The 18,041-nt window shown below is 36.9% G+C and overlaps 1 protein-coding gene across 1 annotated transcript in view; it reads left to right on the forward strand.

Annotated features, from left to right (window-relative positions):
- Positions 1 to 584: 584 nt before the first annotated feature.
- The window catches only part of LOC150078821 (uncharacterized), an 81,792-nt gene continuing 64,335 nt past the window's right edge, over positions 585 to 18,041 (forward strand). Inside the window, exons 1-2 of the mRNA XM_090382381.1 lie at positions 585 to 699; positions 4,762 to 5,113. Of these exons, the coding sequence (XP_090238507.1) occupies positions 681 to 699; positions 4,762 to 5,113 (371 nt within the window). The 5' untranslated portion in view covers positions 585 to 680. The remainder of the gene's footprint in view (positions 700 to 4,761; positions 5,114 to 18,041) is intronic.

Below are 18,041 nucleotides of genomic sequence, written 5' to 3' on the forward strand. Positions count from 1 at the left end.
GTCATGCTTGATAATAATGTGTATTCCGCAGTTTGTGAATATATCCCTAAACCAATCAATCAATATCAATGGAGCACACAACATTCGTAAAGAAGTCGAGTTTGCCGCTTTCCGGGTATAAAATTTAGTGACATTAAGTTTTTTTTTTTTTTTCTTTCTTCCTTTTTTTTTTTTTTTTTTTGTGAATTTATGCCAGTGAAAAGAGGCAGTACGAATTGCATTTTTATTATAGTTTACATCGTCGAATTGTACTTTAATCGTTTGGCATTAATGATGAACTTAGAAAAAAAAAAAAATTAAATACAGAGTAGTGTGGGGGAAATAAATAAATAAACCATACTGTTGACATTTAGAAACGATTTCGGTATGTATATATGATAGAAAATGATGGAACGTTTGTAAATTTTACTGTGGGTAACTACTAAAGACAATTATGATGGTTTTGTGTACAGCGTTTCTGATGACTAAGTGTCAAACTAAATGTATCGACTCAACCAGAAGCCATAAATTTTCGTCTGAGAATAGGTCATATTCGTCGTTATGAAAGAGAAATGGGAAAAGGAAGATGAGGAAAACTGTGAGTTGCAAAAGGAGTAATGTAAAGTTATTGTGATTTTGCATTTTAGATAATCTGATCACTGGATTAAGAGAGCAGGCGGGAACAGTTTAACTTATGAACAATGCAGACTGCCACGATAGGTAAGCAGAAAACTTCACCTCCTAACTTTTGTCTAAAAAAAATTCCAAGCTGTTTTGACCAGCACTTTTTACTTAGCTTTCATTTGTTTAATACTGTCGGTATTCGCTCATATTCCATGGTTGTATGAATGGTATATATTAATCTAACATCTACGATATTTTATAATAATAATAATATAAAACATTTCTTAGCTATGGAAGAATATCGATCTTTCATACCCCCGATCAATGTAATTTGTTGAACATTTGCAATCATCAGTTCCTTACCTGTGTAACAAAAAAAGTTTTCTGTATTTGTGCAAATTGTGTTGCTATGTTCAGTACAGCGTGTATGAGTGATTTGTATACATTGCACTGAGAAACTTGTAGGGGTTTCTTTACTTGAAAGATAGACATAATCATCAGGTTTTCCTTTCCCTTCCCCCCAATTTTCCATGCTATCCATTTTGTGGACTTCTCCTCTCAGCATTTTCAGTCAGTTGATTTCCATCTGTATAAAAATTCTGGATTTGTAACCATCTTTTAAGATGACTGTTAGTTCTATGGTTGTGGGCTTGAACAAATTTGGAAATAATTCAGCCCATTGATCAAAGAATTGATCACTGGGCTCTTTTGAAAATAGTCTAAACACATTATAAGATAAAACAAAAAAAAACAACTGTTCATTTTGTTTATTGTTCAACAACACAATAAACAAAATGAATGTTCATATATCATCATGTAAAATGAGGCCAATAGCTAATTTTATAGGATGGTCAATAGCAAGCTATTTATGTAATGTCAAACCTGTAGTCTGTGAAACATGTACATTAGAAATGCAGGTTTATAAGATATACATTATAATTTGATTTAAGAGAATGCTAACAAATCAAAAACAATAAAATTTTGACGACATAAGCAACATGGCATGTATAGGATTGAGTTGCCACAATACAAAAATATGTAAATGCATAGTCTGATGATTTCATTTGATGGATAAATCTCTTTATTACTAATAGTATCTATCTGGATTATTATTATTAGCCATATGGTGCAAGGAAGCCTGAGGCTTATGCTGCACCAGCCAAAAAAAAAAAAATTCCCGAGTTATCCTGAGAGAGAGAGAGAGAGAGAGAGAGGGAGAGGGAGGAATCACCAAGAAAGAGAACAATATCTCTCTCTGTCTCTCACCCACACACACACACACAGTTTTGTGGCCAACAAATTTCCTTGTATTTTTGCATCACCATGCCCATTAGATTTTTCTTTCAAGTACTGGAAACTGTAGCCTTCTTTGTCCCCTGTTTTCACAAATTTTTTTGTAAAATCTAATTTGATATGCAGAGGGAAAACAGTGAAGCGTTTTCAAGATTGATAAACAATGTTACTTTTGTCCTGGAATATATACCTTGCAGAAGGGCCAGTTTTTGACAGTGTAAGGAGAATTTTTTGCTTGCTGGCCCATTTGCTTAGAAAAAAAAAAAAACAGCAATGTTTTGTGTAGCTGAGTAAAAGTGTATTCACTTATAAGGTTATTATAGACTAGTCAATTTTATCTTTTGTAATTTATTTTATTTAGGAGAAATTTCCATATGTTTCCTTCATGTGGCCAATATGTTCAAGGGAATGTTGGATAGATATTTCTTTTATTCAAGAGGGCAGCCTTTAAATTCCGTTTTGACGAGTCAGTTAAAAGTTGACACTCAAGGGTTATGGGAAGCAGACTGCTGCACTCCATTTGTACTGTATACTTGTTTTTAGTAACCTGTATTGTGATGCTCTGGCACATGCCAGAGAAAGTATCCTTTGATGGCTTGATCCAATTCATCATCATCATGGAATCTGTATTGCTACTAGTGCCTTTCAGACATCTCCAGTTCAAAGTTTGCATGTTGATGCAAAGGAACCATCCCTATCACTTTGTTGTCTTGTAACTGGTATTACAATATGTAATTAAACTGAAATCTTGGCCAGACCATCGCACTTGGTCAGCAGTCTTTGAACCATTCTTTGAAAATCTTTATTATGCTCATCTTAGGGTTAACCGACCTTTTGCCATTTGGGTTCTTCATAATTTTAGCTCAGTGGCAAATTGTGTTGCCCCATCATCTACATGGCCTTTATCTTCTTGGAATATTTGTACTCTAGTTTATGACTTTTCCCTTCAGAGTTGGGGAAAGGGACATACACCACCAGTAATCTATTAGAAACTCCATGCTGTCCATTGAGTCCAATTCTCTGACTTCCTACCTATTTAAACTGATGGTTCAAAATCTGAATCCTCTGTAGGAACTGCGGCAATTATACTGCAGAGTTCCATGCAGTAGACCTTGCAATGAGTTGCATTCAAACCATGCAGTATTCTGAATGTATGTCATATGGCAACTTCTTGAGTACCCTACAGGCTATGATAACTATATGATATAGCACTTGTTTAGTTCTATACCAGGTCGGTTAAAAATCCTCCTTTCTACAAGCTTCAGACATTTGGTTCTGTTTGATTCTGAGTCATATTGGAATCAAAGGAAATAAGGCAGTAGCTGAATCAACTCATCCCTTGAGTAGATGTGAATTTTTAGTCAACATACAGACTACAGACCTATCATCTGTCATATATGCCTTGAACATTCACAAAGGTTATGGAATATGTAGGAAACAAATAAACTATACTAAATTGGGCCTGACATAGCTGAGTGGTCAGGATCGTGAGTGTAGTAGCACTCGCTCTTTGAGTGGACCGGGGTTCAAGCCCATGACTGCTAAATATGATTAACATTTGTATGGATGATTTATTGTGAACTCCACTGACCTGGTGGTTATGCTGGAGTATAAACAAGATATATTTTTTTAAAACCTTAATTATGCCGTGGCCCTCCAGTCTATGCAAGACATGGAAAGAAGAAGCTATTCTTGCTAGACTCCATATTGGTCACAGTCACCTCTCATATTCCTTTTTATTGAGGGCTGTTTAACCCCCTTTATGATATAATATATTTTTTATAATATATTATATCACTTTATAATATTTTTGAAACTACCAAAAATATTTTAACCATTAAACATATTTTAATTGACTGTCTACACTTTACAAATGACTGCTGTACATCTTTTACCACTTTTAAGCACAACCAATTTTAACTGACAATGATAATGTATTTGACATTTTTACCTTTTTAAAGAGCATTAACTTGTATCATTGTTAATTGTGGGTGGCTAATTGCTGGAACAAACTTCCATCTGTCGTTGTGGAAGTTGATAGCTTAAATAAATTCAAGGAGTAACTGGACAAACTTTTAGAGGGAATGGATGTTTGAAACTTTTTTTTTTTTGGCTGATGCTACATAAGCTCACATGCTTGCTTTCTTGCATCATATGCCTCTACTACTACTACATAATGTCTCTTTAATTTTTTAAACTTTTACTTCTGCTCTGCATCATGTCTTTTGAGTACAGCACACTAATCTTTTATCCATATAAGAATCCAGACTTGGTGCACAATGACTTTGGATGTCGCTGCACCATAAACATCTGAATATCCACCCACTCATCCCACTATCATTAATCACCCTGCTTTTATAGTTTTCATTGTATTAGTAGACATACAGTATTTATATATATATATATATTTTTTTTTTTTTTTTTTTTTTGACAAGAATATACTCTTTAACCGTAATTAATGGTCGTGTAAGCTGAAATCACAGTTAACTCCAACAAGTACACTACTGCACGTGTAGAAAATTGAACACTCAGCCATTCCTGGCTCCTATATATCCATGAATTTTTGTGTAAGTGCCACGTGACTAAAAAGAGGACCAGTTTGCACATGGATATCTGTATCAGTGTATCCTGAAAGTATCTCTATGTGATAATCAAAAGCATTGCATCAGAGTTCCTTTAAAATGGTGATTCCTTTTCTGTTGTCTAATTTTCCTTTATAAATTTCTAAAATAATGCACTTATTTTTTTTTTTTAGAGCAGTCTAATTAATAATTCAAGAGAAATTAATATGGTTACATTTTATTGTAATGCATCATTAATTATGGTTTTATCTTATAATGAATGTAACTGTTTTTTTTTATAAAGGCGAACGTGAGAAGTTCCCTGATGATATTCACATTTGTGGAGCCTGCCTTTCTCAATTTTCTGATATCCAGGCATTTGTACTTCACAAACAGATATGTCCTTCTGTAAGGTTAAGAAGCAATGTTTCTGTTTCATCTTCTCAAAGTGATGTCTCTGTTATTCTTTCTTCTGAGTCTCCTCCAAATTCCTATAATAGGCAAGACTGTACCAGCCAGAGGAATGCAGAACAAAGTGATCGTTCACTGCTGAATAATGTACCAGCCACATTTGAACAGTCCTCTAGGAGTGGTGCAGCTTCAGATGATGCCAGTACAAACCATCTAGATCTAGTTGCTCCTTCATCAAATGCAAGGTATGTACTCAGTTTTTTCCATTTATGTAGCATGTTAGATGATCAAGTACAATTACACACGGCGCCTCCATAGCCAGGTGGGAAGGAGCAGCAGTGCATAGCACACGCTTCTTGATTAGACCGGGGTTCGAGCCCGTCACCACCAAATATGGAGGATGCGGAAAGGTCAGGGAATGACCACCTTATATCCCGGAGCAATATGGCCTTAGTTGCTAATGCTCCTAAAAACCAAATAACAAACAAACAAACAAACAATTACACACATATGATAAATTTCTAGCAAGAAAAATTAAACTAGAACCATTAGGCACAAGCAAATTGTACAATATTAATATTAAATAATTTAATAAATGTTTTTACATAAATTATGATTATTTCGTCTAAAATATTTTTGTATTTTAAATGAAATTTTCGATGTGAATTATCTAAAAGGACCTTGATGATATAACATCCAGGTAATGTGACTTTGAACATTTTTAAGTAACAACTTGACCTAACCTGATGTACTGCTGGGTAAAATTTAAAGTATTGCCTTGCATGTGGATTTTTTAAAAAAAGAATACTAAACTTAACTATATTACCAACTTTTAACTTTACCAGCACATATTCTCAAATATCTTTCGATAAAGGACTCATGGACTGTGTTATGGTTACTAAGAGTGAAAAGAGATTGCAAAGTTGAAGAATGTTTTAAGCTCCCAGGAATGGATAAGTTTTTCGAAAAAGTTTGCCATTTTATTGACCTAATTAATGTATTAAATTGTATTCAATAAAGAGCTTCCTAGTCGTATTTGTTAGTTTATTTTTAAATTTAGCTAGAAATTTTGTAATATTGCGACTTAATATACTTAGGACCTTTGTATCAGTGATTTGGTATGAATATCATATCTTGTAAATTATACTGTAGTGCATGGTAGGGGAATTCTAGTGTTTTAATTGTGGTAAATATGTATCTTGAAAGTTCGAATCACATAGGTTGGCATTAATTAGATAATTTTATTATGTTATAATTACCTTATAACTTTACAAACATAACAGTATGGTGGACTTTGAGAACGAGAGTAGCCTGTGCGGACGTAGCTTATTGCCGCTCTTGGAACAGAGAAGTTTTTTCTGATTTATTTTCTGTTTTATTAGCTTAAATTGGCATATTAACTTATTTTCTAGAGTAGCTTTATATTCCTAGTTACGATACTTAGTTTAAAGTTTAACTTAGATAGAGATTTTGTAGGTATTACTTAGTATCGGTAAGGGTATCAAATCCACGTGTTACAAGTTGCAGCTCCGTTGAACGAGAGGTTTTTTTTTTTAACCATATTTAGCCGATTTATTAACCAATTGTTATATCAAATTATTTTCTGTAAGTAGCTAGTCAGGATCCTTAGTTTATTCTGAATTGAGACAGCGAGATTTGGAAGTTAATCGATACTTAAGTGTCCGTAGATTTACCGTTCGTAAATTGCGGCCATTGTTACGCGATACAAAATATCTCGAACTAGATAGCATAAGCTTAGCTTAGTATAGTACATAATATAATATTGTCAGTTAATCAGTAATTAATCTTGTTGAACTTCATTGTCAATTAAATTGTACTTTTAACTATATACATATAACGATTTAGATTACGTAACATAAATAATTAGCAAAAATAAATAATTAATACTTAACTTGATACAGAAGTTATATAAAGGGATTTTGTAGATAACACTTGATACTGAAACATAAATATAGCGTTATAACTGTGTTGGGATACAAGTTTAGGGTTTTAATTTTGTACTGAAATTGAAATTTTATAGAAATTAAATCGAAATCATGACTCAGACCAGAGCAGCAAAGCAAAAGGTTCAAGCTAATGGGAGTGTTGTGGCTCAGGGGAGAACTGAGGGGGGCAGTTGCCCTCTGAATCACAGCCTTTTAAAATGGACTATTTGCTTGATGTTTGTGGAGCAGTCAGATACGGGACATGATACTGCCATGGGGGATGTCTTTGTATGTGCGTGATGCAAGGAGTGTAAGAAAATCAGGCAACAACTCAGCGTTGTTATGGGCCTATATGAGAGCTTGAAGGACAGGGTGGATGCCCTCGAAGGATTAAAAGTGAGGGGCCCATCAAGCTCTCAGCTGCCCACACCAACGCCAGAGATTGCACTTGGGCATCACGCAACACAGCGGCAACCCCCAAGGCAGAATGCACTGGTCCCAAAGGAACTAGTAGTTGTTGGTGACTCTATTGTCAGGGAAACGGGAAACATGCTTTGTAAAAAGGATAGGTGGAACAGGACCAGGGTATGTCTGCCAGGGGCAAAGGTTGATGACGTTGTAGAGCGGATATCATCTTTTAAGGGCACAAAAGGTGATATAGTTGTACACGTTGGCACTAATGATATTAAGAGTAGGAGACCGGCGGAATTACTTAACAAGTACAGGTCACTGTTGAAAAAAAGCCGTGAATTAGGGTTGAATTTGAAAGTGTCTGCAATTCTGTCCAGACACGATAGGAGGGAGTATATGATGAGAGCCCTGTCGATCAATTCGGCCCTGGAAAGATTGTGCAAGGCTCAAGGGGTAGAATTTTTTTCTGCCTGGTCTGTACTTGTTAACAGGAGAGACTGCTTCTACAGGGATGGGATACACTTAAATAGAAAGGGCGCAAGAATGTTTGCTGATGCTATTGAGGCAGTGTTAGGTGGGTCGGAAAACTGCTAGATTGGGGGGGAATACAAGGACTATTAGATTAACAGTAGACACTGGCAGAGGTGAAAGTGATTCTTGCACTGCTTCTATTGGAATGAGCAGCAGTTTGGAAAATAAGATGCAGGATATTTCAGAGACTGCTGGGAGTCATTGGGGTACAATTAAACACATGGGTTGTGTTAGGGTAGCTAAGAAAAAGAACAGGTGCATGTATACTTGCGTGAACACCAATGCTAGGAGTTTGGTAAATAAATTTGATGAATTTGAGGTATTGCTCAAAGCATCAAAGGCAGATATTGTTGGGATATCAGAGACGTGGTGTCACACAGATATAAGTAATGCAGAACTGGGATTTGGGGAGTACGTCTACAGAAAGGATAGACAGGACAGGAAGGGAGGAGGGGTTATGCTATTAGTTAAGAAACACATAAAATCCAAGGAAGTGAAGCCATTTGACATCACTGGACATTGCAGTGTTGAGTCAGTTTGGCATGACATAAGCATTGGGAGATCAAAATTGAGAGTAGGAGTGTGCTATAGGCCTAATGACTTTGATGAGTATAATAAGAAACTGTACAGGGAAATAGAGTGGGCCAGTAAATCAGAGAGTCTTATAATGGGGGATTTTAATTTCCCAGATATTGACTGGAATTTGTGGGTTGGTCACTCACACACTAGCAAGGCTTTTGTGGATTTATTGGATGATTGTTTTCTAAATCAGCATGTTCGGGAGGCAACTAGAGGAGCAATACTCTTGATTTGATTATCAGTAGTGATTCTTCATGCATTAAGAATCTGCAGATACAGGAACCACTAGGTGGCAGTGATCACAGTGCGCTAAAGTGGGATTTACTCAAGGAGGTAACTACCATCAGGGGTAAAGGGAAGGGTTATTGCTTTCGTAACGGTGACTACGATGGTTTGAGACAGTATTTAAATTCTATACAGTGGGACCAACTGATGATGTTACCAACAACAAACTCAAAATGGGAAGCATTCAAAGAACTTATCTTGGAAGCTACTAGGCTTTACATACCAACTAAGAAATATTGTTCAAGGTTCAGGCCTAAATGGATGTCAGATGAACTAGTGAGACATATGGCAGAGAAGAAAAATGCATGGGATACATATAAACATGTGACACAGAAGCCTATGATAGATATAAGTTGATCTGTAACCAAGTTACAAAGGAGGTTAGGCAGGCGAAGGCAGATTACGAGAAATCTTTGGCAAGGGATGCAAAGAAAAACAGCAAGGAGTTCTTTACTTATGTAAACTCTAGAAGGAAGGGGATGAATCAGATTGGTCCACTTGATATTGATGGTTCAACTGTTGATGATCCTGCTCAGGTAGCTAACAAACTAAATCAATATTTTGCATCTACATTCAAACAGGAGGAGTTATTCAGGAAGGGAAATGCCATAGATGAAGTAAACACTGGCAGCGAGCTAGATGATCTTTTATTATTTTGAGAGTAAAGTGGAGGAGAAATTGTTGAAGATAAATACAAGAAAGGCACCTGGGGTGGATGGGATCTATCCAGTTATATTAAAGGAGGCAGCAAAGGAAGTAAGCAAACCGTTAGCCATAATTATGAGATCTTCCTTGGACTCAGGGGAGGTACCCACAGACTGGAGATGTGCAGATGTAACCCCAATTCACAAAGGAGGATCAAAGGCTGACACAAGTAATTATAGACCTGTGAGTTTAACTTCTGTTCCAGGAAAATTAATGAAAGTAATGGTTAAAGAAGCACTGTAGGATCATTTTGACAAGAATTCAGTTATAACTCAGACACAGCATGGTTTTGTTAAGGGAAGGTCTTGCCTGACCAATTTGATTGGATACTATGATGTAGTCAGAAAAGAATTGGATGCAGGAAATAACTTTGATATTATATATTTGGATCTTAGAAATGCTTTTGATACTGTTGCACATGGAAGACTGCTGCATAAATTGGAGCAGTGTGGCATTGGTGGCAAATTGTTGCTATGGATAAAGGGATGGTTGAGTGGCAGAAGACAGAGAGTGGCAATTAATGGACACTGCTCATCGTGGACTAATGTTATTAGTGGAGTCCCTCAGGGTTCAATGTTGGGTCCATTGTTGTTTTTTTTATTTATAAATAATATTGATGATGGTATATCAAGCTTAATGTCCAAGTTTGCAGACGATACAAAGGTTGGCAGGGTTGTTAAAGACGCTACTGACGCTATGCTGCTGCAACGGGATCTGGAAAGGTTGAGAAGATGGGCTGAGAGGTGGCAAATGAAGTTTAACATTGACAAATGTAAAGTACTACATATGGGAAACAGTAACCCCAGAGCAACGTATAAACTCTGTTGTACTACACTGACAGTGGTAGAGAATGAAAAGAACCTGGGGGTAATTGTGCAGGCAGATATGAAGTTCTCTGAGCAGTGCAGACGGGCTGCAAGAGTAGCTCATGGTGTCTTTTCAATGATATACAGGAATTTTTTTAGCAGGGATAGGGAGGTAATTATTCCTTTGTATAAGGCAATGGTCAGGCCACACCTTGAGTACTGTATACAGGTCTGGAGGCCTCATTTCAAGAAGGATGTAGAGCTGCTGGAACGAGTACAGAGAAGGGCAACAAGGTTAGTGAACGGAACGAAGGGTTGCTCTTACGAAGAAAGGCTTAAGTTTTGCAAATTACAGTGTCTGGAGACTAGGCACCGGCGAGGTGATCTGATAGAGGTGTCCAAAGCCTTGAATGGTTTGAGCATGCTCAATGCTGATGGGATACTGCCTCTTGCTCAGAATAATCAACTGAGAGGGCATAAATTCAAATTGAGGAAAGACAGATGTAGGATAGATGTGCGGAAATTTGCCTTTAGCCAGCGGGTGGTTGGTTGGTGGAATAGACTTCCATCCCTTGTCGTGGAAGTTGATAGCCTAAATAAATTTAAGGCTCGGCTGAGGTATTTCGAACGAACGGAGGGGTGAGGTGGAAAGGTTTTTTTTTTTTTTTTTTTTGGCTGATGCTGCATAAGCTTGCTTTCTTGCATCATATGCCTCTATTAATGTATAAACTTGATAGCATAATATATTATTGCTGCATAACTGGTGAATAGACTAGTGTCATTATTACATTTAAGTATATTAATTTAGTGTGGTACGAGGCGCGATTTCCTTTATTCCTAATAATGGAAATCATGCCTCAGACCAGAGAGGCAAAGCAAAGGGCTTGAAGTAGAAAAAAAAAAAATGCATAGGATACATATAGATTATACAGATGAGTATAGTAGATATAAAGTAGTCTGTAATCAAGTCACAAAGGAGGTTAGACAAGCTAAGGCAGATTACAAGAAGCCTCTGACAAAGAATATGAAGAAAAGCAGTTGATGATCCTGCTCAGGTTGCAGATAAACTGAATGGGTATTTTGCATCTTCATTCACACGTTGAGGTATTTTTTAGGGATGGGGATGCAGAAGTGAGTCAAATTCTGGTGGGGGAGCTGAATGATTCTGTGATAACTGATAGGGAGTGGAGCAGAAATTGTTGAAGCTAGGAATGCACATGGTTTCATTTCAGTGATTTGCCCATGTGCTCCCTTTCTCTTGTTGTTGAGTTTAATGACACAAGGCTGCTAGGGCCATATTGTATCTTTCTAATGGTGAATATGAAATAATACATGGGAAGTAACTGAAATCTTTCTTGGGTGTGAACACTTTCCAGTGATATCTACTTTGGTCAATACAAAATCATATTATCCTATTAAGGCTGAAGCTGGAACAAGCTGACTGGAATGCCTACAAATAGCTGGCACACTTTGATGCACTTACAATCAGTCACACTGACTATCCAATCAGTTTGTTATGTATGCCACTTCAGTAATGAAGTTGCACACGTCACAAACCAAATGGGTATTTTTTATCCACATTCACACATGAGGAATTTTTTAGGGATGGGGATGTCAGAAGTGAACAAAATTCTGATCGGGAGATGAATGACTTTGTGATAACTGAGAGGAAAGTGGAGGAGAAATTGTTGAAACTAGGAAAGCAGGAATATAGTTATACTGCAGACACATGGATTTATTAGGGAAAAAAACTTGTCTGACTAACTTGATTGATACTATGGCATAGTAACAAAGGAAATGGATGCAAAAATAATTTTGACATTATATACTTTTTAGATTCCAGAAAAGGTTTTAATACTTTTGCATGTAAAAGTATTAAAAACTTTTACATGCAAATGTAAAACACTATTCCAATCTGTTATACAAATTGGAGTAGTGTGGCATTAAGGGCAAGTTGCTGTTATGGATAAAGGGATGGTTAAGTAGGAGAAGACAGAGAGTGGGTATTAATGGGCACTGCTTTTCTTGGACTAAAGTGGAGTCCCACAGGGTTCAGTGCTGGGACCTATTGCTGTTTTCTGTATTAATTAATGATATTGATGAAGGCATATCAGGCTTTACTGTCTAAGTTTCCAGATGATATGAAGATTGGCAGGATAGTTAATCACAGTAATCAGTATATTACTGCAATACGATCTAGAAAAATTAGGCAGATATGCTGAGAAATGGCATTTGAAGTTTAACATTGACAAATGCAAGGTACTGCATACAGGTAGCAGTAATTCCTGATTAATGTACCATCTGGTACTACACTCATGGTAGTAGAAAATGAAAAAGACCTTGGGATAATTGTACAGACAGATATGAAGTTCTCTTAGCAGTGATACACAGGATTTTTGCTAGCAGGAATATGCAGGTGATTGTCCCATTGTACAAAGCAGTGGTTAGCCTGCATCTTGAGTACTGCATATAGGTCTGCTGAATGGGTGCAGAGAAGTTCAACTAGATCGGTGGTGGGAACAAAAGGGTGCTCTTTCCAAAAAAGTCTTCAGTTCTGAAAATGGCAGCATCTGGAAACCTAAGCATCTGTGAGGTGATCTGATTGAGCTGTTTAATGCTTTGAATGGATTGGGCAAGCTTAATACTGATGGCATTCTTTCTTTTGCTCAGACTAGAGTCCTGCATCAGGTTGCAGGTTAGTTCTCAGTTAATTTTGCAGTTTGTGTGTTGGGTGTCATTCCAGTTTTTATAAATAATTAATTGCCATACAACACCGAAAGACTGGGATTGAAGGGTACAACAGAAAGAAAAAGGGAAAGGGACAGATGATTTATTGAATGAAAAATGAGGTTCAACATTTTCAAGTGATGAAAACGTTGAACCTCCACTTTAGAAAATCCAAATTTATAACACAATGAAATTTCCAAAAACAGTTTCTGACAATAATGAAGATTTTCTGTTGTTGAAGTAGTGTGGAAAAAAAAGTTATTTTTTTTCCAAATATTGTTGCTGTGACTCGTGTCATTCTTGTAATTCCTGTCAACAGTGAATAAACATCTGAAAGAGATTTTTCTATAGCTGGCTTTCTAATTCAGGAAAGAAAAATACATTTGAACCAAGACTGTGTTGATAATTATCTTCTTTCTTCATAGAATAATCTGTAAAATTAATTGTTACGAAATTTTCATTATATATTTTTTCTATTTAACTTTTTTTTTAATTTTTGTAAAAAAAAAAATATTAATGTTGATGATTGATTTTTGTATTATTATTGATGTGAGTCAATAATAAGACAAAAAATTAAGACAATTTTTTTTTTAATATGACTTTTTTTGTTTTGTGGATTGAGGGTCAGGTGGGTAGAAATAGTGCAGGTCAAGTGTAGGTTTAATACAATGTACCTGTGCAGCTCAGACTGCATATGTGAGAGGATATAAATTCAAATTGAGGATGGAAGGTTGCAATTTGGATGTACAGAAATTTGCTTTCAGCGAGCAGTAGATTGTTGGAACAATTCAAGGAAGAATGAGATAAACTGTGGGGATGGACAGGCAAAATGGGAAGCATTTTTTTTTTTTTTTTTTTTTTTTTTGGCTGCTGTTGTATAAGCTTACTTTTTTGCACCATTTGCCACTACAACTAATAATGATATGATAAAGTCAAATTTAAAAAATGTTTTGTTACCATATTAAAGATATGGGCAATTATCATTAATCAATATAAAAATCAAACAATTATTTAAAAATAAGAATTAACAATACTTTTATGTACAGTGATTGAACTTTATTTAGTTTGGTTATAAGCAACATCTTTCACTAGATTGCTTTACTTTATAAAACTTCTTGGTGCACAATATTCATGGTGTAGACTTTCTGTGGTGAAGGTGAGTCTGCCATGTCTGTGATAATTGTGATTCAAGGACTGCAGAATGCCATGGTAGTTGGTTTTAAAGGTCACAACGTTCCAGTTTAGCATTGGTTAGTTTTAGTCAGTAAATTCTTTGAAAATTCAATAGAAAAGTTGGGCAAAATTCAAGCAGTTGCTCTTGACATTTCTAAGGCTTTTGATGGTGTTTGGCATAGAGGTCTTCTAAACAAGATCCCATCTTATGAATTAGTGTCTGTTTTTTGTAATTGGATATCCAGTTTTCTCTTTGGATGCTCATTGCAGGTAATGGTATACAGTGCCGTCTTCTAACTCCTTCCCTAATGTTTTTCTAAGGATCAGTTCTTTCTCCCACCTCCCATGCACCATAAAAACCAAATCTTTCTCCCACTCTTTTCCTCTTCTATATTAATGACCTGTCTTCCACCGACTGGAAATCTTATCCAGAATTTTGCTAATAATTGTACACTACATTCTGTCTTCCACTATGAGAAACCTTGTCCTGCGCAAACAGCTTCAACTAACCTCAGGGGCTTATATCTGGCGAGTATGGGCTTGGCACACCCAGGGTCCTGAGCTGGATATCATCATCCTTCTCCTTCTTGGTGATTCCCTTCTACTTCTCTCTCTCTCTCTTAGAATTTTTTTTTTTTTGGCTGGTGCAGCATAAGCCTCAGGCTTCCTTGCACCCAGTGGCATAGCTAAGTTTTTTGGGCCCCTTATTTTTATTAAAATAAATTTTAATTAGTCATAATATAAAAAAAAATGTTGAATCATTTTAATAACATAAATATGTGTTTTATTTATAATTTCTTTATAATTTTACAAACACCAAAAACACGAAAATTAATATTACAATATACAGTGGTACCTTGGTTTGCGAGCATAATTCGTTCCGGAAACGTGCTCGTAATCCAAAGCACTCGTATATCAAAGCGAATTTCCCCATAAGAAATAATGGAAACCCAGATGATTTGTTCCAAAACTCACAAATATTCATATACTGTAAAAATGATTAATACAAAATACATACATACCTTTTTATATTTTTAAAAGCAATCGAATTTATTAATTATTGGGTAGGACGACTTTCACTGTCACTAACGGAATCACTACTATCTGTTGACTTTTTCTTTTTGTGTGACTTTAACAAGGAACCTCTCCAATGACATTTGCTTTTGCCTCCTTTTGAGGATTTCACGGAAATATGACATTGCATTGTCGTTAAACAGATTCATCGCTCGCACTGCCACAGCCTTACTCGGGTGGTGCTTTTCTACAAAATTTTGCACTGTTTCCCACATTTTACACACCTCCCTAATCTCATTTGAAGAGAGGGATGTCTCCATTTTTTTCTCCTCCTCCTCAGACGAGATCTCCTCCATAACCTCTTGCTGTTGCTCGCGATGCAGATCCATCAGTTCGTCGGTGGTAAACTCCTGGCCATGTTCCTCCACCAGCTCTTGAATGTCATCCTTATTCACCTCCAATCCCATGGTCGTCCCTAAGGACACAATTTCATCGACAACTGGCAGCTCCTGTTCATGAGCAAACCCCTCAACGCAATCAGACCACAGTTTTCTCCAAGCAGAATTGAGGGTTCTCTTGGTGACCCCATCCCAGGCTTTATCGATGATTTTGAGGCGGCTTACGATGTGGAAATGATTTTTCCAAAACTCTCGGAGGGTAAGGTTAGTTCCTTTTGGTCACCTCGAAGCATCGCTGAAATAGCGCCTTGATGTGAAGCTTTTTAAAGTTCGAAATGACCTGCTGATCCATGGGCTGGAGTAATGGAGTAGTGTTGGGAGGAAGGAACTGGACCTTAATGAATTCGAATTCTTCCAGTAAGTCATTCTCAAAGTCTGCAGGATGAGCAGGAGCATTGTCCATAACCAGCAAGACTTTGAGTGGCAGTTTTTTTTCTAAAAGGTATTTCTTCACTGCAGGACCGAAGACCTCGTTGATCCACTCAACGAACAAGATACGAGTGACCCAAGCCTTGCTGTTGGACCTCCACATAACGGTTAACTGGCTCTTCTGCACCTTGCATTTCTTGAAGGCTCGTGGATTCTCAGAATGATACACGAGCAGGGGCTTGACTTTGAAATCACCGCTTGCATTAGCACACAGCAAGAGGGTGAGACGGTCTTTCATGTGCTTGTGACCGAGCATTGCATTCTCTTCTGCTGTAATGTAGGTCCTCTGTGGCACCTTTTTCCAAAAAAGCCCCGTCTCATCACAATTAAAAACTTGCTGCGGCAGGTAACACTCGGAAACCACGAGCTTCTGGAACTCGGCAATGAACGCCTCAGCTGCCTTAGCGTCCAAACTCGCAGCCTCTCCGTGCCTCACAACACTATGGATGCCACTTCTCCTCTTAAAGTTATCAAACCATCCCCTGCTCGCCTTGAAGCCTTCTTCGTTTTCCGTAGACGTACCTGGCTGTTTACTTACGAGGTCAGCGTACAAGGCCTTTCCCTTCTCACAGATCAAGTTCTCGGTCACAGTATCACCCGCTAGTTGCTTCTCGTTTATCCACACCAAAAGCAACTTTTCTACATCTTCCAGAATACGTGGCCGTTGCTTTGATATTCTCGTGACTCCTTTTGCTACATTTAGTCCTCTTAGTTCTTCTTTCTTCTTAAATATTGTGCAAATTGTTGACGTAGACTTCTTATAAAATCTTGCGATGGCGGCCACTTTCATACCTTGTTTGTGCTTCTCGATGATTTCCTTCTTAACTTCTACCGTAATCATCTCCTTCTTCTTCTTACCGCCTTCCTTTTCAACCCTTTTCTTCATTGGGGCCATTTTCGTAGTGCACAGTTAATAAATAACAGTCACTAAATTTGAACACAAAAAAAAAAATGCTTTACGCACATGCACGTGGTCACAACGCTAGCACGAATGTTCACTACAATGTTGACTGTATACGAATGAGGTATGCCGACTGAGACCGAGCATGTGAGACGTTTAACCACAATCCCGAGCAGCACGTGATCACGTGATGCTCGGCAGACAATTTTTAGGAAAAAATAAAGCACAATTACAAAATGAGGAGGCACCCTTGATACACATAAACAAAGCTGCGTGCGTGTAGCAACTGAATAAACAACACCATAAATGCAGAGATACACTATTAACACCTCACATTTTCCTAAAGCACATTTCTAGGGGTTATTACCATAAAACAATAAAAACAATTTCCAGTTGCCTTTCTGCTAGTGGAATATGTTATAAACTGGTAGTAAACTCGATCTAATTGCATTTGCGATTATACCGATAGCTGGAATTGTGTTGGTTTTTACGTTATTATGGTGAAATGTGTTTCCCCTTGACTGATATAAAAAACATAAATACATTTTCAGAATCTTCTCTTCATTCCTATCGTGTTGCGTTCAGTTGGGGTGATTCTCCGTTCGACTGCCATTTCTTGTAAACACAAAGGCGAATCGTGCATAAGCGAATTCGGTTCGTGTTATATAAGATATCGTTCCCCTATTTATAAATCGTGTATGATCGAATTCGTGTAGTGTAAACACGTGTTATACGAGGACTGACTGTACTCGTATTGCAAGACCTCGCTCGTTTATCAAGTTAAAATTTATTAAAAATTTTTGCTCGTCTTGCAAAACACTCGCAGACCAAGTTACTCGCAATCCAAGGTACCACTGTACTACTTATTACATATAATTTGACAAACAAAAAAATTATACTATAACTAATAAATTTACGAAAAAAGTTAAAATGTTACTTTTAGCGCTTTTGCATTTGTGAAATCATTAATAAAATCCAATTTACCGGCATATTTATGCTCAGTAGCCAACATTGCACAGTCTACTTTGACCAATAGCATTTTTTTTATAATCTTTTATTATTTGTAATTTACTAAATGATCTTTAGGCAGAGGCAGCTGGCAAGGTAAAAAATAACATAAATAAAGTAAAAATTTCTGAATAGTCAAATAAAAAAATTGTCTGATAGACATGTCTGCCTGATAAATCTTGTTTAATAAGTGTGATTAA

Source organism: Mastigoproctus giganteus, chromosome 10 (genome assembly GCF_048544385.1).
Source record: "Mastigoproctus giganteus isolate SK-2022 chromosome 10, ASM4854438v1, whole genome shotgun sequence".
NCBI lineage: Eukaryota > Metazoa > Arthropoda > Arachnida > Uropygi > Thelyphonidae > Mastigoproctus > Mastigoproctus giganteus.